Source organism: Amborella trichopoda, chromosome 3 (assembly GCF_054954075.1).
Source record: "Amborella trichopoda isolate Santa Cruz 75 chromosome 3, AtrichopodaSantaCruz75HAP2 v2.0, whole genome shotgun sequence".
NCBI lineage: Eukaryota > Viridiplantae > Streptophyta > Magnoliopsida > Amborellales > Amborellaceae > Amborella > Amborella trichopoda.
This window is the reverse complement of record NC_142338.1, coordinates 2,536,100-2,554,967: the sequence shown is the minus strand read 5'-3', so window position 1 is coordinate 2,554,967 and position 18,868 is coordinate 2,536,100. Positions and strand designations below refer to the sequence as shown.

The 18,868-nt window shown below is 33.8% G+C and overlaps 1 protein-coding gene across 1 annotated transcript; it reads left to right on the top strand.

Moving 5' to 3' along the window:
- Window positions 1-10,468: 10,468 nt before the first annotated feature.
- On the top strand, window positions 10,469-12,905 carry LOC18439762 (protein CUP-SHAPED COTYLEDON 1). The gene is given in 3 exon segments (NM_001305828.1): window positions 10,469-10,662; window positions 11,202-11,476; window positions 12,155-12,905. Coding segments are annotated over 3 exon segments (1,080 nt in total). The 5' UTR covers window positions 10,469-10,475; the 3' UTR covers window positions 12,773-12,905.
- Window positions 12,906-18,868: the final 5,963 nt, after the last annotated feature.

Below are 18,868 nucleotides of genomic sequence, written 5' to 3'. Positions count from 1 at the left end.
ATCATTGATTACTGATTTTTACCTTTATTATTTTTGTTTTTATATAACACTCATACTTTCAGATGAGGGGATGAGCGTAAGAAATGAGGGATCACATTATCTTGTGTGAAATGTTTTATTATGTTTGTGTTGTGTAATTTATCATTAATTAATGATTTTTACTTTTATATGACAGTTGATGCCTTCAGATAAGAGGACGAGCTTAAAAAAGGGAGATCACCACGTTATTAGGAAGAGAGAGGGCTTAGAAGATTTTTTTAATCAAAATAGGAAAAAACTCACGCAAAAGATTTTCCATCCCAAATTTGCCTATCACTCTCATAATAGATTTTTAACGTATGATGGATTTCTTTATTTTTGGAAAAATCTCACATAATCTCTTTCCATCACTTTACGATTAAGTGTACCCAAATGTTATATTTCTTTGTAATCTTTTGTCACGTAATAGATTTCAAATACTCAAACGGCATTAGGTTTAACCCTTAATGGGAAAAGGTAACCGGGCGATCAGCATGCTTGCCTTTTCAGATTAGGAAAAGTGTTGGGCCGTTCATCGAAGACAAGAGTACATAGTTGGATTAAAGATTTTACAAATAAAATATAATGTGCATTAAGGATTTTACAAATAAAATATCATGTGTATTCAAAATAAAAATGATAGAAAAGAAAATGAAAAGATCGACCCAAAAAATGGCTTGAAAGGTGGTGGGAGAGATTGGGCTGGTTCATGCAAGAGAACCAGTAAAACCGGCGATCAAATTGGTTCAACTAGCCAACCACCAGTTCAGTACACATGCCGGGCAAGACAAAGGGTCGGACCACTTGTTCTATCCAGTTTTGATAACTATTGACTAATGTCTTTGTATATTGAGGGTGTACTAAAACTACTTTTTACATACCCAATTGCCGTAGGCCTCATTGATGTAGGATCACACTAAGTGGCTTTATCGTATAGTTTTAAGGGATTGTATAGAATGAGGTCATTTGCTTTTGATATAAGGTGGTTACAATTATTCACAACCATCCCATATGAAATTTGATAGCTCCGATGCGTTATAAAGTTCAAAAAAAAAAGGAAACAAATTTTTTGTTTGAACCCGGTCAATAAAATAATTATAGCCACCGAATTTTATGTCTAATAATCAAAACTAATGTGACCATCTTGTACCAAACGTAAATGGTCTCATTCTATACTTTCGCTTTGTGTTAATGTTATTGGAAGCTCTAAAGGGCGGTCGGATGCTAGTGACATCAAACCGGCTTAATTTTGGGATTTTTTATTTTATTTTAAATGTGGTCCAATATTTATATACATAGGGCAGTTTGAGGTTTCCTATATCAAACCAGCCTATAAATAGGTCAGCCCAATATTGGAACGTTGGATTACCCAATAAACCATAAAAGTAAAAAAATATGGCCTAATGTTGCAACATCAAATTGGAGGTAAAATTATAAATAAAAAACACAAAAAAAACAAACCTCCGTGTAATCAAAACTATAATTTCGAAAATAGTTTCCAATCCGTACATCAAACTTTATTAATCTATACATAAATTTCTAAAATAAAATTTTTTTTCTTTTTTGTTTTTTAACTTACATTTAGCCCGAAGTTCCATCCATGGACCTTTACACTATCACATGTTTCCAAAGTTTTACAAGGTTTTGGGTGATTGAAGTTTCACAAAAGTAGGATTGACTTTTCCGAAGAGAGAGTGAGTGAGTGAAAGTGAGAGGGCTTCCTTTTACAGAACAGAATGAACAGTTGCTTCACTCAAAATGCTTGTGCAAATGAAAAAGGTTCGAGGGCTTCCTTTTACAGAACAGAATGAACAGTTGCTTCACACAAAATGCTTGTGCAAATGCAAAAGGTTCGAGGGCTTCCTTTTACAGAACAGAATGAACAGTTGCTTCACACGAAATGCATGTGCAAATGCAAATGGTTCACGAGAGCAGAGAGAGAAAGAGGGATAGGTAATTTGTATTCTTCCTCGAGAAAAGAGAGAGACTGTGTGTATAGGTAGCTTCTATTCTCCCTCAAGTATATACAATTTTGCCTATTGCTCGAAGGTCGAGGCAAAGACTCGGGCTACGTACTCGGTCAGCGCCCTTAGCCGAGAGTACTTGGACTTAACTCGGCCTGAGTAGGTCCGAGTTCTACGTAAGCTAAAAAGTATTAAAAAATAAAAACATTAAAAATATCATAAAATAAATATATATTTAAAGTAAAACTAAACAAAAAACATAATGAAGTTAAAAAAATACAGAGAATTTTGATTTTGAAAATTAAATTTATGATGGGGGTATTTGAAAAATAATGTAAAAATGATAGAAAAATATAAAAATAAGTATTCATGGTCAAAAAAAAAACTTTATTTTTTCCAAAATACTCATAAACATAAAAAGTCATATCATAAATAAATCCATTGTCACACTCACTATGGGCTTCCTTTTATTTATTTTTGCTCTTTTTTTACCATCATATATCATATATTGACAACAAGGTCACAATCCCCCACCATTAGATTTCAAGCTGTCTGATTTATCGCTTAATAGCAAAAAATGACTACGAGTTCTATGACCCTTAATACTTTTTTTTTTTTTGATAGAAGTAAGGTAATGAAGGGAAACAAAATGAAAAGAAAACAAAAACAAAGAAAGGAATAGAAAAAAAAGAAAGAGCACAATCAAACATAAGCTGGACCCTAGGCGGTAGCGGCTTTTGCAAAACAGTTAGCTGCTATGTTGAAGTCACGCTTGACGTGGACGAAAATAATTCCATGGGAACCCGGCGCCAGAATGATACCATCCATAACGCCACTAAGGTTCCACTGCATAAGGTCCGGCTGAATGCACTATTTGATGACGTTCACTGAATCACCTCAAGATGATTAGAGGCAAGATGGTCCACTCCCATTTTAAGTGCCCAAAGCTCCGCTTCATTAATCTCACATGCATGCAATCTCCCTTGATAAGACCAAATAGTCGATACAACATTGTCACAAAGAAGTCCACCATAACCACTAACACTGCATCGAACACTACCATCAAAATTGAGCTTACTCAACCCCCGGAGGCTTTAACCATGAACAATTGAGTCGCCTACGAGGCTTCTTCAAAAATACTGTATCTCATAAATTAGGGAAGAAATGGTCCTTGAGGAAATAAAGCACAACGTCACAGAAACCCGCAAAATGGACGATCTCTTAATGAAATCAATAAAGGAGGGAAGATCTTTGTAGCAACCCTCAATCGTCCTCAAATTTATTTCTTTCCAAAGACTCCAGAGCGCAACAGCAACAATAATTCTCCACAAAGCGATACCCAAAGAGGAAAACGATGGGGTCTAAATCTGTTGCATCAAATCAGAGATACCCTAGGGATAGGGAGTCAAGCAGCACGAGATAATGCTTAGCCAAGCTCAAATTATTTCCGCCAAAGGGCATGGCAAGAAAAGGTGGTAAATAGATTCTTCTGCATTTTTACAAAACAGACATACACTTGGAAGGCATAACCCGAGTCTCCTTAACCTGTCACCTAAACAGCCGTTTGTATCCAAGCAACCGCAAGAAATATTTCACCTTGCTTGGTGTTGTACATCTCCAGGTTTTATGATCATCAATACACCCAAGCAAATAGGGCTTGAAGTATTTTATCTTCAACCGCTTATGGGTATGAGTCACGTCCAACCAAATTCAGATCGAAATAGTATTTGAGTCTAGGTTTTGGACCCCGACCCGACCCGTTAGGGTCCAAATATTGGATCCATACCCAAACCCGTATCGAGTATACGGGTGCCGGGTCATGTCCGGTTCCATGGCCACCCATAATCAAGCGGCTACTTAGATTACTTTTCAATCCCGCCATATCTTATGCAGAGAGAGCAACATATGGGACGAAAAGAAACAAGCCAAAAGGTTACATGGTCGTGCAAGAGTATTCTATTTATTCCATAAGGTAAAACTCAATATAAAAGTAATTTTAAGAACTCAAATGTTGGGGATGCAGCCTCATCAACTAGAGTACTCATAAAAAAATTTCCTATTTTGGTATTAAGAAAAATAACATCTCCAAATTGAACAAGGACCATCCAATTTCTAAAAGGTAAAATTTAAGTGTTAGAAAAAAGAAAACAAAACATTTTTTTTATTTTGAAAATAATCATCTTGTGATTCTTAGGTAGTTCCCAAAATTTCAGACTAAAAAAATCCTTCAAAGTAGGTCTTTTTAAAGAGGGAGTAACTATACAATATGCTCTCATAGGAGCATAGTATACAGGTTCAATAGATTAGTATAAAAAATGCGAGAAAGAGTTGTGGTCAGTGCTGCATTGCCACAACTGATACTCTTTTTTAATTCAATATATAATATGCTACCAAGTGCTCAAAGAGATGGGAATTGAGTGTGTTGAAAGAGATTTGTTTTTTAAATAAGAAGATAAAATTATCATAATGCACATAAGTTTTCAACAATTTAACATTTTATTATTTTTAAATTATTTTAACTCAGGTTCATGTATATTTTAATAGGTATTTTGAAATTAAATAAAAAGATATGCGTACTATCTTAAATAGTTTGTGTATATTTTATTAAATTTCGCAAAAAAGAAAATGATACTTTTCTTGGGAAAAATTTATATAAAGTGTCAACCTTATGTTCTAGAAGTAATGCACACCTCGAAAATACAGCGAAAAAGGTTGTTATGGTGTTAAAAACACTCCAATTGATCATCCCCACCTCAAGATGTATGGATATAGAAGAAAAAATATATTTTCAAGTCCTAAAAATAATACATTTTGCAACATATTTATCTTGACAATCCATTTTTAAGATTTTTAAGTATTTGTAGATCTGTATTCAAGTTTAAAAAATAGTACATCTTGTAACGTATTATCTTGACAATCCATTTTCAAGATTTTTAAGTATTTGTAGATCTGCTCTGGCGATACTATCTTTTGAGCTTTAAGTTTTGTAATTAAATGTGAAATAGATTTTTAGGTCTTTAGTTTTCAACACCAAAATTACATCTTTTGACAAATTTTGAAGATACATATTGCTTGAATTGTTTAAGGTTGACAATTTATGCAAACCTCGTCCTTTTTCTTCTGTTTTTTTTTTTGAGGAAGAGATGACATTGGGGAATGAGAGAACTAATTGCAAAAAGATGCTCTCTTTTTTTTGGCTAATTCAATAGGGAAGAAACACCCTATCTGTGTTTTTTAAGTAGATTACGAGTTAGGTTTTTTTTAAGGCATTAGTGGGGTGGTGTTAGCAGTAGAAATAAAAACCACAACGTGATGACAAGGGTGCGGCGTGCTACCACCATGACCCAAGCCTCATTCCCACAAACACGCTCTTACATCACAAAAAGTTCTAAAGACGCGTATCTTAAAGGGTGAGGCTTATTACATATAAAGTTGCCTCCTTATATTTTATCTGGAGATGCACTTATAAAATAAAAATTTTCAAAAAGGGTACAAATCGAGTATGTCTATAAACACTTTAAAATACACGGTCCAAATAACTTGTTGCTACATACATTTTTTTTAATTTACTTGATCTATATAGCCACACATTATCGATTAGAAGGTTGTCCTACTTAGAAACACTCTTTTCTTGAATTATTAGGAACAAGTTTATATAAGGTTGAGTGTTTCTCGGATTAGTAGGAAATAATTTATATAAGGTTTCAACCTTATACTATAAGGATTATGTAGGATTATACACAAAATATCCTTTTTGGGTTCTCTCTTCGGCCCTATGTCTCCTATCCCTAGGAGGTATTCCTCCATCTGCAGGTTTTTTCAGAAAACTCCATCTATTCTGGTGTGGATGGCAGACGGGCCTATATTTCTTGGTTTCGATAGGACTCCTTACGAGCATTGTTTCTATCTATTATTATCTAAAAATAATCAAATTATTAATGACTGGACGAAACAAAGACATAACTCGTCACGTGTGAAATTATAGAAGATCTCCTTAAGATCAAACAACTCCATCGAATTGAGTAAGATTGTATTTGTAATGGCATCTACTGTACCAAGAATATCAATAAACTCAATTATTGCAATTGCTCTGGATAAGAGTAAGGCACACTAAAAAAAACCCACTAGAAAAGGTAGTCCCTATGTTGGAAAGCCTCAAATCGAGCATATCAACCTTGAGATTCATAGATATTAAAAAAAAGGTATTTATTATCTTAAAAAAAGTTCATCTTTTAACATATTATATGAACCGTCTATTTTCAACAATTTTAAGTGTCTGTAAATAAATCGGCTTGTTCATCACCATTTTTTAAATTTTAAATTTTATAATTAAAGACAACAATATATTTTCGTACCATCCCAAGGCTTTGTGATAGTGAAGTTGCGTATTCAGTATACTTTTGAGGTGCACCTTGCTTCTATATAAAAAATATGGTTATAACTTTATATAAAAGAAATTTATATCTTAAATGGTGACAACATAAAAAAAAATATGGTTATAACTGTATTTTAAAAAAATTTCTATCTTAAATGATCACAACATAAAAGAGGGAGAGAGGTAAAAGTAGAAGTGAGATCACCGGGTCTTAAGTTTTTTGGGATGAGAGAAGAATTATTTAAGAGAGAGAGTGTGGGGACAACACAAATTACTGTGTAAATTATTGGGGATCTGATCTTAGTAACTTGTGTACAAAGAAACGAAAGGAACGTCTTAAAAAAAGATTATAATTACCAAGAAATTACAAAATAAATGTTTAAGAAAAGGATGTGAAGGAAGAAATAAATGAGAAGTCTGACTCTGCCTAAACAGTGTTAAGTATCTCCTCGGGTGTGCTATGAAGGGGCGGAGGTAGGCCGTACATACCTAAGCCCATTCATTTAAGAACCATTTTCCAAAGTAATTCCCATTTTTATACCTTGTAACATTGTAATATCTAGATTACCCTTCTTTTTTTTTGGTGAAAATTTGGCGGTGATGATTCAAAAAAACGGATCAATGATCCAGATTATACAACGTAAAACTAGTCTAGATTGTCATTTTACTATGAAGAAAAAAAATCGAACTTGATAGAAAAACACGTGCAAAAACAGTGAAATAGCCAAAAACTAGCCTGGATTAGTGAAATCGGTGTTTTTACTCTAACAAAACAATGTTTTACAATAAAAAATCGTTGGTTCTCTTTCTAGATCTGAACGATTTCTTATATATCGATAGAATTGGCATGGGTGACCGTTCCTGAGTTAGACTGAGCGATTCTATGTTGACCTTGTTCATAACATAAAACCAGTGATTTAAAAACAGAATACTAAATTGTTCAAGATTGGATCGAAAATTGGTGGGACTAGTCCATCTCGGACTATATATCCAAAATGGGCTAGGAATCAGCCCCACCTTTGATTTTCAGTATTTAAAATATATATATATTATTCTCTATGTTTTATTTTTTATTGGCAAGTCGATGATACGGACCATCTGATCCTCCGTTCTAAACTGGTTTCCAAGGGGGGCAATCTATCCAACCAATCTGTTCTTTTCAAACAATGGCCAAACCCTTTCCCCTCCCATTACATGAAGAAAGATTATTTTCATCTTTTTAATTGTTCCCTAATACAAAATTTTTATTGACGCATGATTAATCCTTTTTCCTACCTAGGCATATATTTGTATTTTGTTTGTGAGTGTCAGGAATGCTAATTTTAAAATTACCCTCTAAATTAGACACGTATAATGATAGAGAATTTTAGGTGACATTGACCTCTTCTTTTCCCTCAAAAGCCCCAGATGAGCAAAGTGAATCATTTTTCCACTTAAATAAATATATAGGTAAATTTTTTAGAAAGACCCCTTATATATTTAAAAAAACATAACTAATAAGAGATATGCTTTTATATTAAAGTATTTTACAAAAGTTACAAATTATTCATATTTTTTATTTTTCAAGTTTTAAAAATGGATGTGGCATCCATAAGTGGTAGATTTATGAAAACAACATAAAAGCCTCACATCATATGGAAAGAACTTTGAGTACTGAAAATGTCCGTGATGGCTCTAAAATTATTTTTAATGTCAATTATGAAATTTAAAGCTGAAAAGATAGTACGGACCTTGTAAATTGGTGAACACCTATTTTTAGGGGAAATGGACGGTCTGGATAGCGTGTTCCTTCCTTTTTTTAATCAAGACCATAATGTAAGGCCGAGATGATAGACCCTCCAGGTTTCTTTATTGCAACGTCTTTTGTGCAAATGAGCACAAGAGATACAATGGAGTTTCAGCTTTTCCTTGGGCCAAAAGATTCCCAATTCCTACGGGAGTTATACTGTACATCTACTCCCTTGGACAAAACTCATGCCAGAAATATTTTTTTATCCTAAATTTTAGGGGTTAATTTCTAGAACCTAAGGAACAAAAAAAAAAAGGGTGTGGTTTGTATAAGGTTGCAACCTTAAACAATCACGGACCTCTAAATTTTATCATAAATGTAATTTTGATGTAGAACATTTCTAGGATGGCTTGAGAATCTATTTTCATCTTTAATTATAAATTTTTTACTTTTAAAAATAGTTCAAATCAAGTAGATCTATAAACACATGAAAATCTAAAATATGGACGATTCACATAATGTGTTGTAATTCACCAGCTCAAAATCTTTTTTTCTTTCCATATCCACAAATTCTCTCTAAAAGAGTGCCTATACTACCCTCTTGTTGGAGCGTAATGTACATCTACTCCCTTTTGCTAGGAATATGGAAGGAATTTTGTAATTTATAAGTTTGGGAAACACCGAAAGTCACTATTCTCAAATGGAAAAAAAAAGTCTTCTCAAATTTTAGAAAACACTTAATATTCACATGATAATTATTCTCAAAAGGAAAAAAAATCTAAAATTTTGAGTTTTCCAACTCTTAGATCCCACCCTCCAAAAATTGGACGGTCTCTATTCAATATCCGGACTTTTTTTTTTCCAAATGCATAAAGGGTGCAATTAAAAAAAAAAAAAAAAAAAATCATTGAATGGACAATATACTCCCATGGGAGTATAATATCTTTGGGGCCCAAAAATATTGACTTGCAACTGATCTTGATGTTCAAGAACTCTAAATCCAAATTTCCCTCTTTGAAAACATTCATCTAAAAATTTTAAATCAAAAAAAGAATTCCCGAAGAAGTCTTTTGCCGAGGGAGTAACTATTTAGTATGCTCCTGCACGAACATTCTACATACGCTCGTTAGTTGGAGAGAAAGATTTCTACATTTGGTAAGGCGGAGAAAGACACGCATTCCATATTTAGTGAGGAAAATGTTTTATTTCCAAAACATGGAATTCTAGGAGAGGGACGTATTACAAAACTACATGTCCTAATGACAAAAGCAAAAAGTTTTTATAAGGTTGCAACCTTAAAATGTAGAATTACAATAGCACTTAAAAATCCATGGTAAATATTTTTTTAATGTTAAAAAAGCCTTCTAATTGATGATTTTTACATCGAGATGTATAAATATAAATAAATAAATAAAAAACGAGTCTTTGAAATAGTGCATCTTGCAACACATGATCTAGACCGTTTATTTTCAAGATTTTCATATATTTATAGATCTACCTGATTTTAATCATATTTGGAGTTTTAAAACTTTATCATTAGATATGAAAATAGATTTTAAGGTAATCTTAATAATTTTTTATACCAAAATTACATGGTGATAAAATTTAGAGGTGGACCTTAATTGGATTGTTCAAGGTTGCAACCTTATAGAAATCACACCCATGACACAAAAAAAAAAAAAAAAAAAAAAATCACCTACCATAAATGAGACCAATTTCGATATTTATACACAAGAATGGGCAAATTGGTATTCCCTCTGGCCCATATTGTAAAATCCAGAAACCTGCATTTGTTGATTTATTTCCCCTCTCGTGATGGAACACTCGCACCTATTGCGAAGGATAGACCCCCAAGAAGCGCAATTATATATGGCCTTGTTTTCTCTCTCTAAAGATAGCCTTCTCTCCCTCTAGAGTCTACACACGTGTTCTCACCCCATTCACACGCACGCATAAACCCTGCCATGCATTTAATCTTCTCGTTTCCCTTTCCGTTTTGAGCCCCTCCTGGTGCACTTTCGTACTCTAATCATAAATACTTTCTCTCTCTAAACAAACAATCTCCACTTGCATTTTTTCCGCAATTTTTCTGGTTTTTTTCCAGGCTTTTCATTCGCTGATAATGCCTATATATTGCTTGCTCCTCCACCAACTTTCTCTTTCACAGGTGTTTGTAGAGAATTGATTTTGGGCCTCTGTCTCTCTCTCTCCAAATTTTGTCTCAGATGTTCTAGTGGATTAACTGTGGGTCTTTCTCTCTCCTCAACTTCTCTCTATCTCAGATCTTTGTCTTTATCCATCTAAACTGGTTCTCTCTCTAAGGGTCTTGTTTCTCTTTAAAAGCTATTTCTCTCCCTAAAAGCTCTTAGTTTTAGAGTGTTTCTCTCTCATGGAGGGTGTGTGTTTGTGTGAGGAGACGAATGAACAAGGGCTTCCACCTGGGTTCAGGTTTCACCCAACTGATGAGGAGCTCATAATGTTTTATCTTGCCACCAAGGTGTTCAATCCGAGTGGCTCTACACCTGTTAGCATTGCAGAGGTTGATCTCAATAGGTGTGAGCCTTGGGAGCTTCCAGGTATGCTTAGCGAGAGAAAAGTGAGTGGATTATTGTTGCATAGAATTTCTTATTGCGTCTGTGAGAGAGAGATTCAAATAGAACAAAAGCTTGTGGCTTTTGTCTTGGTTTCTGTTTTGGCGAGAGAGAGATTCAACCGGCCGGTGCAATAGTTTAGTTAGGCCGGTTGAACCGTTCGGGACTCATGTCGGGTTAACCGTTTCGGTTCGATTTTTTCTATATCCATTCGAATATAAAAATTTGTGACTTTTTTCTTGGTTTTAAATGTGGAGCTTTGTTGTTGTGAAGTGCCAATGAATGGCTTAGTGAGAGAGGAGAGAGAAAGTGCGTGTGAGAGAGAGAAGGTTTCAAATAGAGAATGAAATAAGGCGTGAGTTTTGTTTAGGTTTTGTTTTGCTGAAAAATCTGCAGTAGTCGTACGGTCTTTATTTAGTGGTTGTGTTTTAGGGAGAGAGAGAAAGCATTTGACAATCAATCTCTTGTCTTTCATTATCAATCGTTCATTTTATCGCTCTTAAAATATTGTGATGGGGTATCAGAGATTGCAAAGATGGGAGAGAAAGAGTGGTATTTTTTCAGCCTAAGAGATAGAAAATACCCAACGGGGCATCGCACAAATAGAGCAACTGACGCTGGTTATTGGAAGGCAACGGGCAAGGACAGAGAAATTCACAGTGCAACCAATGGAGTCCTTGTTGGAATGAAGAAAACACTTGTTTTTTACAGAGGGAGAGCTCCTAAGGGGCAGAAAACCAATTGGGTTATGCACGAGTATCGTCTTCAGGGTGATTTCTCATATCACCTTGCCTGCAAGGTACCCAAAGTTCTAGAGAGAGAGAGTCTGTATTCAATTAAATAAGAGAGAGAGAGGAGAGTGGTCTGGTACTCGTCTAAGGGTGGTACTCGGACTCGGCCAGTAACTCGATGAGTTTTGAGCTTTTTATATTAATAACAAATAAAGGGGCCTGGATGGGATCGGTGTGGTAGCACCCACGCCGTGTTGGGGTTTCAATTCCCATTAATACCTCCGCACTAACATTTTAAAAAATCGAACTTTTAAATTATTTTAGAAAGTTGGTAGCTCAAAATCTATTTTTATATCTAATTATAAAATTTAAAATTTTAAAAATAATTAAAATCAAATAGATCAATAAACATATGAAAATCTAAAAAACGGACGGTATAAATAATATATCGTGAAATACATTATTTTTTAGATTTAAAATTTATTTATTTATTTTCATTGTCATACATCTCGATATTGAGAATGAAGGTTTTTCAACATTAAAGGTACTTTTTCCAGTAGACTGCATTATAAGGTTCCATCTTTATATAAACTTTTTCTTTTTTAAAAAAAGTTGGTAGAAAAAAATTTGAGTGGGATTGCGGACGAGTTATCCAGACCCACCCGAATAAATCACTTGGACCAAGGCGGAGCACCGTAGCCCACTCGATTTTTTAAGCAAATTTACTTGTTCTTGTGACTTTCCAGGAAGAATGGGTTATATGCAGAATATTTCACAAAGTAGCAGCAGCTGAGAAAAGGAACCTGCTCCTCTTAAGGAACAACAACAAATATTTTTTAGACATTGCCTCCCAATTCTCTTTGCCCCCTCTCCTTGAATCCCCAACCACTGAACCAGTACAGCCCTCATCGGAAATCTCACGACCCAGTTTCATGAGACCCCAAGTTGAAGACCCCCAAAACCTTTCTCTCTCTAACCCCAATTCCCACTCTCTCACTAACCATCACTCTCTCTCTACCCCCAACTCTCTCTCTCCCCCGTATTTTAGCAACATTCCATCGCATTTACTGCCCCCCAACCGTGCCCCTTCCCCAATGAGCCTCCCACCTTTCCCTTCCGAAAGCTTTCTCTCTCTAGACCATTCACTCCTAAAATCTCTCTCTAGCCAGTCAGGGCCCTATAGTGAGAGAGAGTATGACATAATACATCGTCATGGCCCTCAAATCATCAGCTCAAGCTGCTCAGACCGTGGAGTCTCAGAGATGGTTAGTGATGTGTCTCCATTGATGGGATTCATTCAGCTGGATGCTAGCACAGTAGGGGTAGCTGCTGCTTCACCCGTGGGTCATGGCTGGATCCTCTGACCCCCTAATCTATAATCTCTCTCTCTATCTCTCATCTATAATCTCTCTCTCTCTCTTCGTTTTACATATGTTGAATCACTGTTGGGTGTATTTATGAAGAACATGTAATAATGTTATATGGTGAAGAATCTTATGTATTAGTGTTCTAGAATCTAGAGTGAGTGATAGACGGAAAGACATTGCTATTTCTAGATGGAGAGAGAGGAATGCGAGTTAATATCATTTTAGGGAGAGAGAGAGATTTCCCTTCCAAAAGGGAGATTGCATAGAGAGATGGGGAGTTGATATGATTCTCACTTCTCTAACCTGATAGCGTTCTTTTTTAAAAGACATTTATAGGATACTGATTTTTAAAATGGACAAGCTTTCTAACCTATGTGTTTTTCCTGTATCTAACTGTCCTTTCCGTTCACGGTCATATCTCTACACGATTTTATTTTTATATTTTTTACAAATTATTTTGACATCGAATGCCGCCACTCTATTAAATTAGTACTTGTAAAATGTAAAAAAATATATATTTTCAATAAAATAAAATGATCATGAATAAAATGATCAAAAAATATATTTTCAATAAAATGATAAAAAAATACATTTTCAAAAAATATAAAATGATCAAAAAATATATTTTCAATAAAATGATATATATATATATATATTTTATATCAAAAAATATATATTTTCAAAAAAATCCTTTCAAAAGGTATTTTCTTCATTATATTTTATCAAAAATAATAATATTTATTTTGCTTTATTGAGATGGCAATATGTATCAAATTTCATATTCATATAATTTGTAGAAACAAAAATAAAAATAAAATATTATGAGGCATCAGATCTTTAGATCAATGGTTAGCGACTCCCTTGACCTAAATTGGACGGCTGAATGGGAAGGGAGAAGCATATTTGGAGAAGTAAAGAAACCTTTCGCTTTAAAAATTGCCGACCAGATTCTCTGTCCGAGTCGAGTTCCCAGCTAATTTAGAGGGGATTGATTTGGTTGTTGGTGACTAAGCGATTTAAAAATTGTCGACATGGGTTGATTTTTATGGTAGATGTGACCAGATTCTCTATCGGAATCACGTTCTAGTCAAATTTAGAGAGATTGATTTGGTTTTGGTTGGTAACGGAGCGAGTTTGTTAGGAAATTGAACATTGTGAATAGAGTAATCCATCAGTTAGCTTTTAAAATATTTTTAACAATTTTCAAATAAAAAAATTCTAGATCTGAAATGAATCGTGGCTTCAAATCAGCCTAATTACAAGCTTGTCCGGATAGTATATCACTCATATCTACTTTTCCAACATTATACATGTCCCCAATTCCCCTCTAAGCCCCTTCTCTTATGCATATTTTCTCTTTTTTAAAATTTATTTAATATTGTTTAAAGTCTCTTATAAATCTCCCATTCATAAATCTAAAGTTCACCTTTTTATTTTGTTTTATAATGTTCTTCTAGATCACCGATTCTAATCAATCTAAACCCAATTTGGATAACTTTTCGATCAATCTAAACCCAATTTGGATAAAACCGATTGGACAATCGGACACGGACAGACAGGTGAGTTCACCCATCCGAAATCGTAGAAAATGTGAATAGAAGCTCCAAACATAGGGGAATCCCATTCCTGAATAGATGATTTATTGGGGTCTGCGGTGATATGATGTGATATCCACATTTAATGGCTGCAAGAAAAAACAAAATCTACGTTAGAGAGAGAAATGATAAAATGTTTTATAGAGTAACTCAAATGATTTGATGTGTATCTTGCCCTCTTTCTTAAAAAATGGCAACTCCAGAAAGGTCACACTTCACTTAAATGTGGTTCTGATTAGATGATTGGATGGGGTCGCGCGAGATTCGAATCGATGCTGATCCTTAGAGCGTGATGGTGAACAGTCACTTATGATGTGACATCACATCATGCATGGTGATCATCCGTTACCATCATTGATGATGGATGGATGGATGTGGCTTCCCGTGTTTTGGGGTCTTCTTGTCTTGATCCTCATGCTGATGACTTGATGAGCATGTGGGCGCCTTGCATGTATAGGCATGTTTGCCCTAGCAGCACCAACGTGGCCCTGGCCCGATTTGGCCCTAAACCGGCCCAAGCATGAAGCTTTGATATCCCTCTCGGCCCACATTGTGACCCAGACTCTAGTTTTTCAAAGTTGAGACAACCGACCTGGACTTGGTTACTTGGCTCATTGCCACCACTTCATGATAGTTGTAGTGTCTTAAAACCTGGAATCCGATTATAAGACTCCCTTTGGAGCCGATAGGAACTCAATTTTGGTCCGACTTAGGTAATTCGTGAGATTTTAACTCGGCTCGGAGATTTTAGATCATGGTGATCTGCCCTTTCACATTGGAGTATGGCCATGAATCCTATGAAGTGGAACATCATGTTGTATTCATATCTCCCAATCACTTTAAACCGACAGATGTCAAATCCTAAAGTTTAGGACGTGTCACTAACACCGCAAAGTTCTTTTTTAACCTTAAGTTTGGCCAATGGCACATCTCCAACTGTTTGACGTTTAATCTAATTGCTACTAGTAGACCTCGTAATACAAATGATAAGTAGTCTTATTTTATACTTTTCTTTTAGAAAATGGTTACCCTACCAAAGATTTAAATAAATCGTGTTAATTTTTTTTTCAAAAGGTTCCATGTAAAATTTTGTTTTATATTTTATATTTTAGATTCATGTTGGAGATTTTATGACTCCTGAAATTTTGAATCCAATATCCATTGTATTATTGTCGTAATTGACCCATAAGAAGATTATCCTTAATATTGATATCTAGTTTAACCTTATCAAAGAAGATGTTGAGATGGATGCGTGGAACGATAAGAAATAATAGAATTTAGGTGTAACACCAATAGGTATTAAGATAAAAGATAATAGTTTAGGTGGGTCGTCATGTGTAGTTAGTTCAAGTGAAAGGCTCAAAAAAAGTAAGAGATAGACCGAAAAAGACATAATCGAAAGTAATGAAAAAAAATACGAGGATTTATGACCTCACTTAAAGTATGGCCCTTAATAGATTAAAATGGTAAAGCAAGATTTATATAACCAACTTCAATTAATTGAAATGGAGCCATAATGATGAGAAAAATGTACCATAAAAACAATACTCTAAATCGATTCGTAGTTGTCTCGAACTATTCAACAAAATCCATAGGTAATTATATGAAATTGAGGGCTGTAAAATCTAAAATCTTGTTTGTCACAAAATCCATAGGTAATTATATGAAATTGAGGGCTGTAAAATCTAAAATCTTGTTTGTCTATGATAGTAAAGTTATAGGGGTTTCAAGGAAGTAACTAAGTGGATTAATGTGGCCCCACGGGAACACCATTAACATGCCTAAGAATGCTTTCTCCTAGGCTTGCCTTGTGGGGACATATTAGGTGTGTCGGCAAGGACGTCGAGAAAAGAAAAGAAGGAAGAAGTGGTCCCCCAAAGGCTTGTACAAAAATGGGTTTTATTTATGGGATGGTTTTTGATATGGACGTTTGATGGATGCGCAAGCACGTTGAACCATGCCACATCTATCAATAACAAATAGTTTTATTTTTGTCTTTTATTTAAAAATTCTATTTATTTGAAATTTGAGATATTTTATTAATACGTTGCACTTAATAAAAATTACTTGAAATATTGCAAGGGTATTTTAATTAATTTATATTTTTTAAAATATTTTTTTATCATATTTATTAGTTGCCCCATTTAAAAATAGATGTAGTTTCCATAAAGTTGCAACCTTAAACAATTCAATTAAGACGCACCTCATAACATGTAATTTTATTGTAAAAAATTATTAAGATTATCTTAAAATCTATTTTTATATCTAAATAGAAAACTTTAAATTCCAAAAATAGTTAAAATCAAAGAGATCTATAAACATATGAAAATCTTGAAAATGGACAGCCTAGATAATGTGTTGCAAGATGTACTATTTTTTAGACTCAAAAACAATTTTTTTTATATATATTCATACATCTCGATGTCGAGATGGTCAAATAGAGGGTTTTTCAACATTAAAACAACCTTTTCGATAGATTTTTTAGGTACATATGTAATTTTACATTTTAAGGTTGCAACTTTATATAAATTTTTCCCTTTAAACATATACATACGCTTTAAATTTCATATACATATAATTTTAAGTAAAAAACTATTTTACAGCCGATATACAATTTATTGTGGCATGTTGAAAGGTCTTGTGCACCCTTCGACCGGTCACATGACATGAACGGGAGACTTTCCCTTTATTTATCGTGTTCTATGCACATGGGTTACTAGCCTTGGATACTAACCCTTTTACCGATTAAAGGGTTATCTTTTTGTAGTAAACATCAAATAACTGAGAATGGGCCTTGTTACCTTCTCTACAACTTATCAAACACTTCTATAACTTTGGTATAATCTAACTGATAGGCTTGAGTTGCCCTGGAGATAATGGCTCACCAGAAAATTCATACTAAAAAAGAAAACTGCAAGCTTACCAGAAATGCTCTCCCAGACAAGCATGGCTGCCATGTGTGTCTGACAATATAAGTTTACATTTTTCTTTAATAGTGTCTGATAATGTAATTTTTTTGTTGTGATTCGATGATTGTAATTTTCCGATATAGTAATAAAATTTTTTGAATTTTGTCAAAAAAAAAAAAAGATTTTAAATCCAAGACATATTTATATTCATGTGTGTTTTACTAGTGTCAAGGGGCACGAAACATTTTGTGCATGTACTAGAGCCGGGGGACAATTAGGGGGGGAGTGTAAAGGCTAGATTTGAACCTAGACATCTTATATTTTGTTGGGAAAAAAAAAAAAAAAAGGGATTTAGGCCCTGTATAATATTGCTTAATGGGTCAAAGAATTACCGATTATACTTGAGGATATGGTTTTAAATTTGCATATCAATCAGTTACTTCCTCAAAACAACATTGAAAAATTTCTAAATTTCTGTTTTTGGTGTTGGAAAGCTAGAACGTACTTTGATAATTAAGCTATAAAGTGATACCTAACGCCCGTTTAGGGATAAAATTATTAAAATATCCCTAATTGCTTTGGGCTTCTTAATACCAAATAGGGAAAATTTAGAAATTTTTGTTTTTTTTTTTTTTTTTTGAGGAAGTAACCAATGGACATAGACATTTAAAAGTGATACCCTCAAGTACATTTTGTATTATTTTCACCATTTAGTGATATTTTAAAGGCTTCAACCCCTTTTACGATATTTTCCCATTTTGTTCAGCTAGTGGTACATCTTGTATCTTGTTTCATGTTCATGTAGTCTACTACTGCGCCAACCATATACAAGAGTCACAAATATAAACTATTTATATTATATTTAAATTTGAAATTTTCTATGCTTTCCCTACATTATAGAAGATTTGGGCTTCCCTTACCATCCACCCGTCCAATTTTGATCAAGAGAGAGCCACTCACCATTTGATCTTAGATCCGACGTTTCAAAGTATTTTATTTTTAGTTTGTTTTATACAAATTGTATGAATATGAAATTTGGTACGTACCATCTTCTCATTGGGACTCACCTATTAAAAATATTAAAAGTAATTTTTTGATAAAATATAATGACCAAAATACCCATTGAATCTTTCAGGGGGTATTTTGGTCATTTTATTTTATTAAAAATATTATTTTTATATTCTAGTGCAAGTTCAATAGCGGATTGGACATATAAAATTTGGTGTCAAAATAGTTTACAGAAAAAAAATTAAAAATAAAATAGTGTACGGGACGTCACATTGTGATTGAGGCAATCGTAGCCCTCCATTCAAAAATGGACAGTTGGATAAGGCGTAGTATATAAGTTTTATGTTATAGGAGAAACATAGAAAGCTTGCCCATAAGTAAATACATTAATATTATATAATAAATTTTTATTGGGATCAATATATATAAATTCAAATTATTCTCAATTAATATATAAATACATTAAAAATTGATAAATAATAAAGTTGACAAGTTTTTGAAGTACAAAAAATTTAGAAAAAATATATCCTTATCCCCTAATTTTAACTTCTCTATCTCCTTGGACTCAAGGATTTTCATTT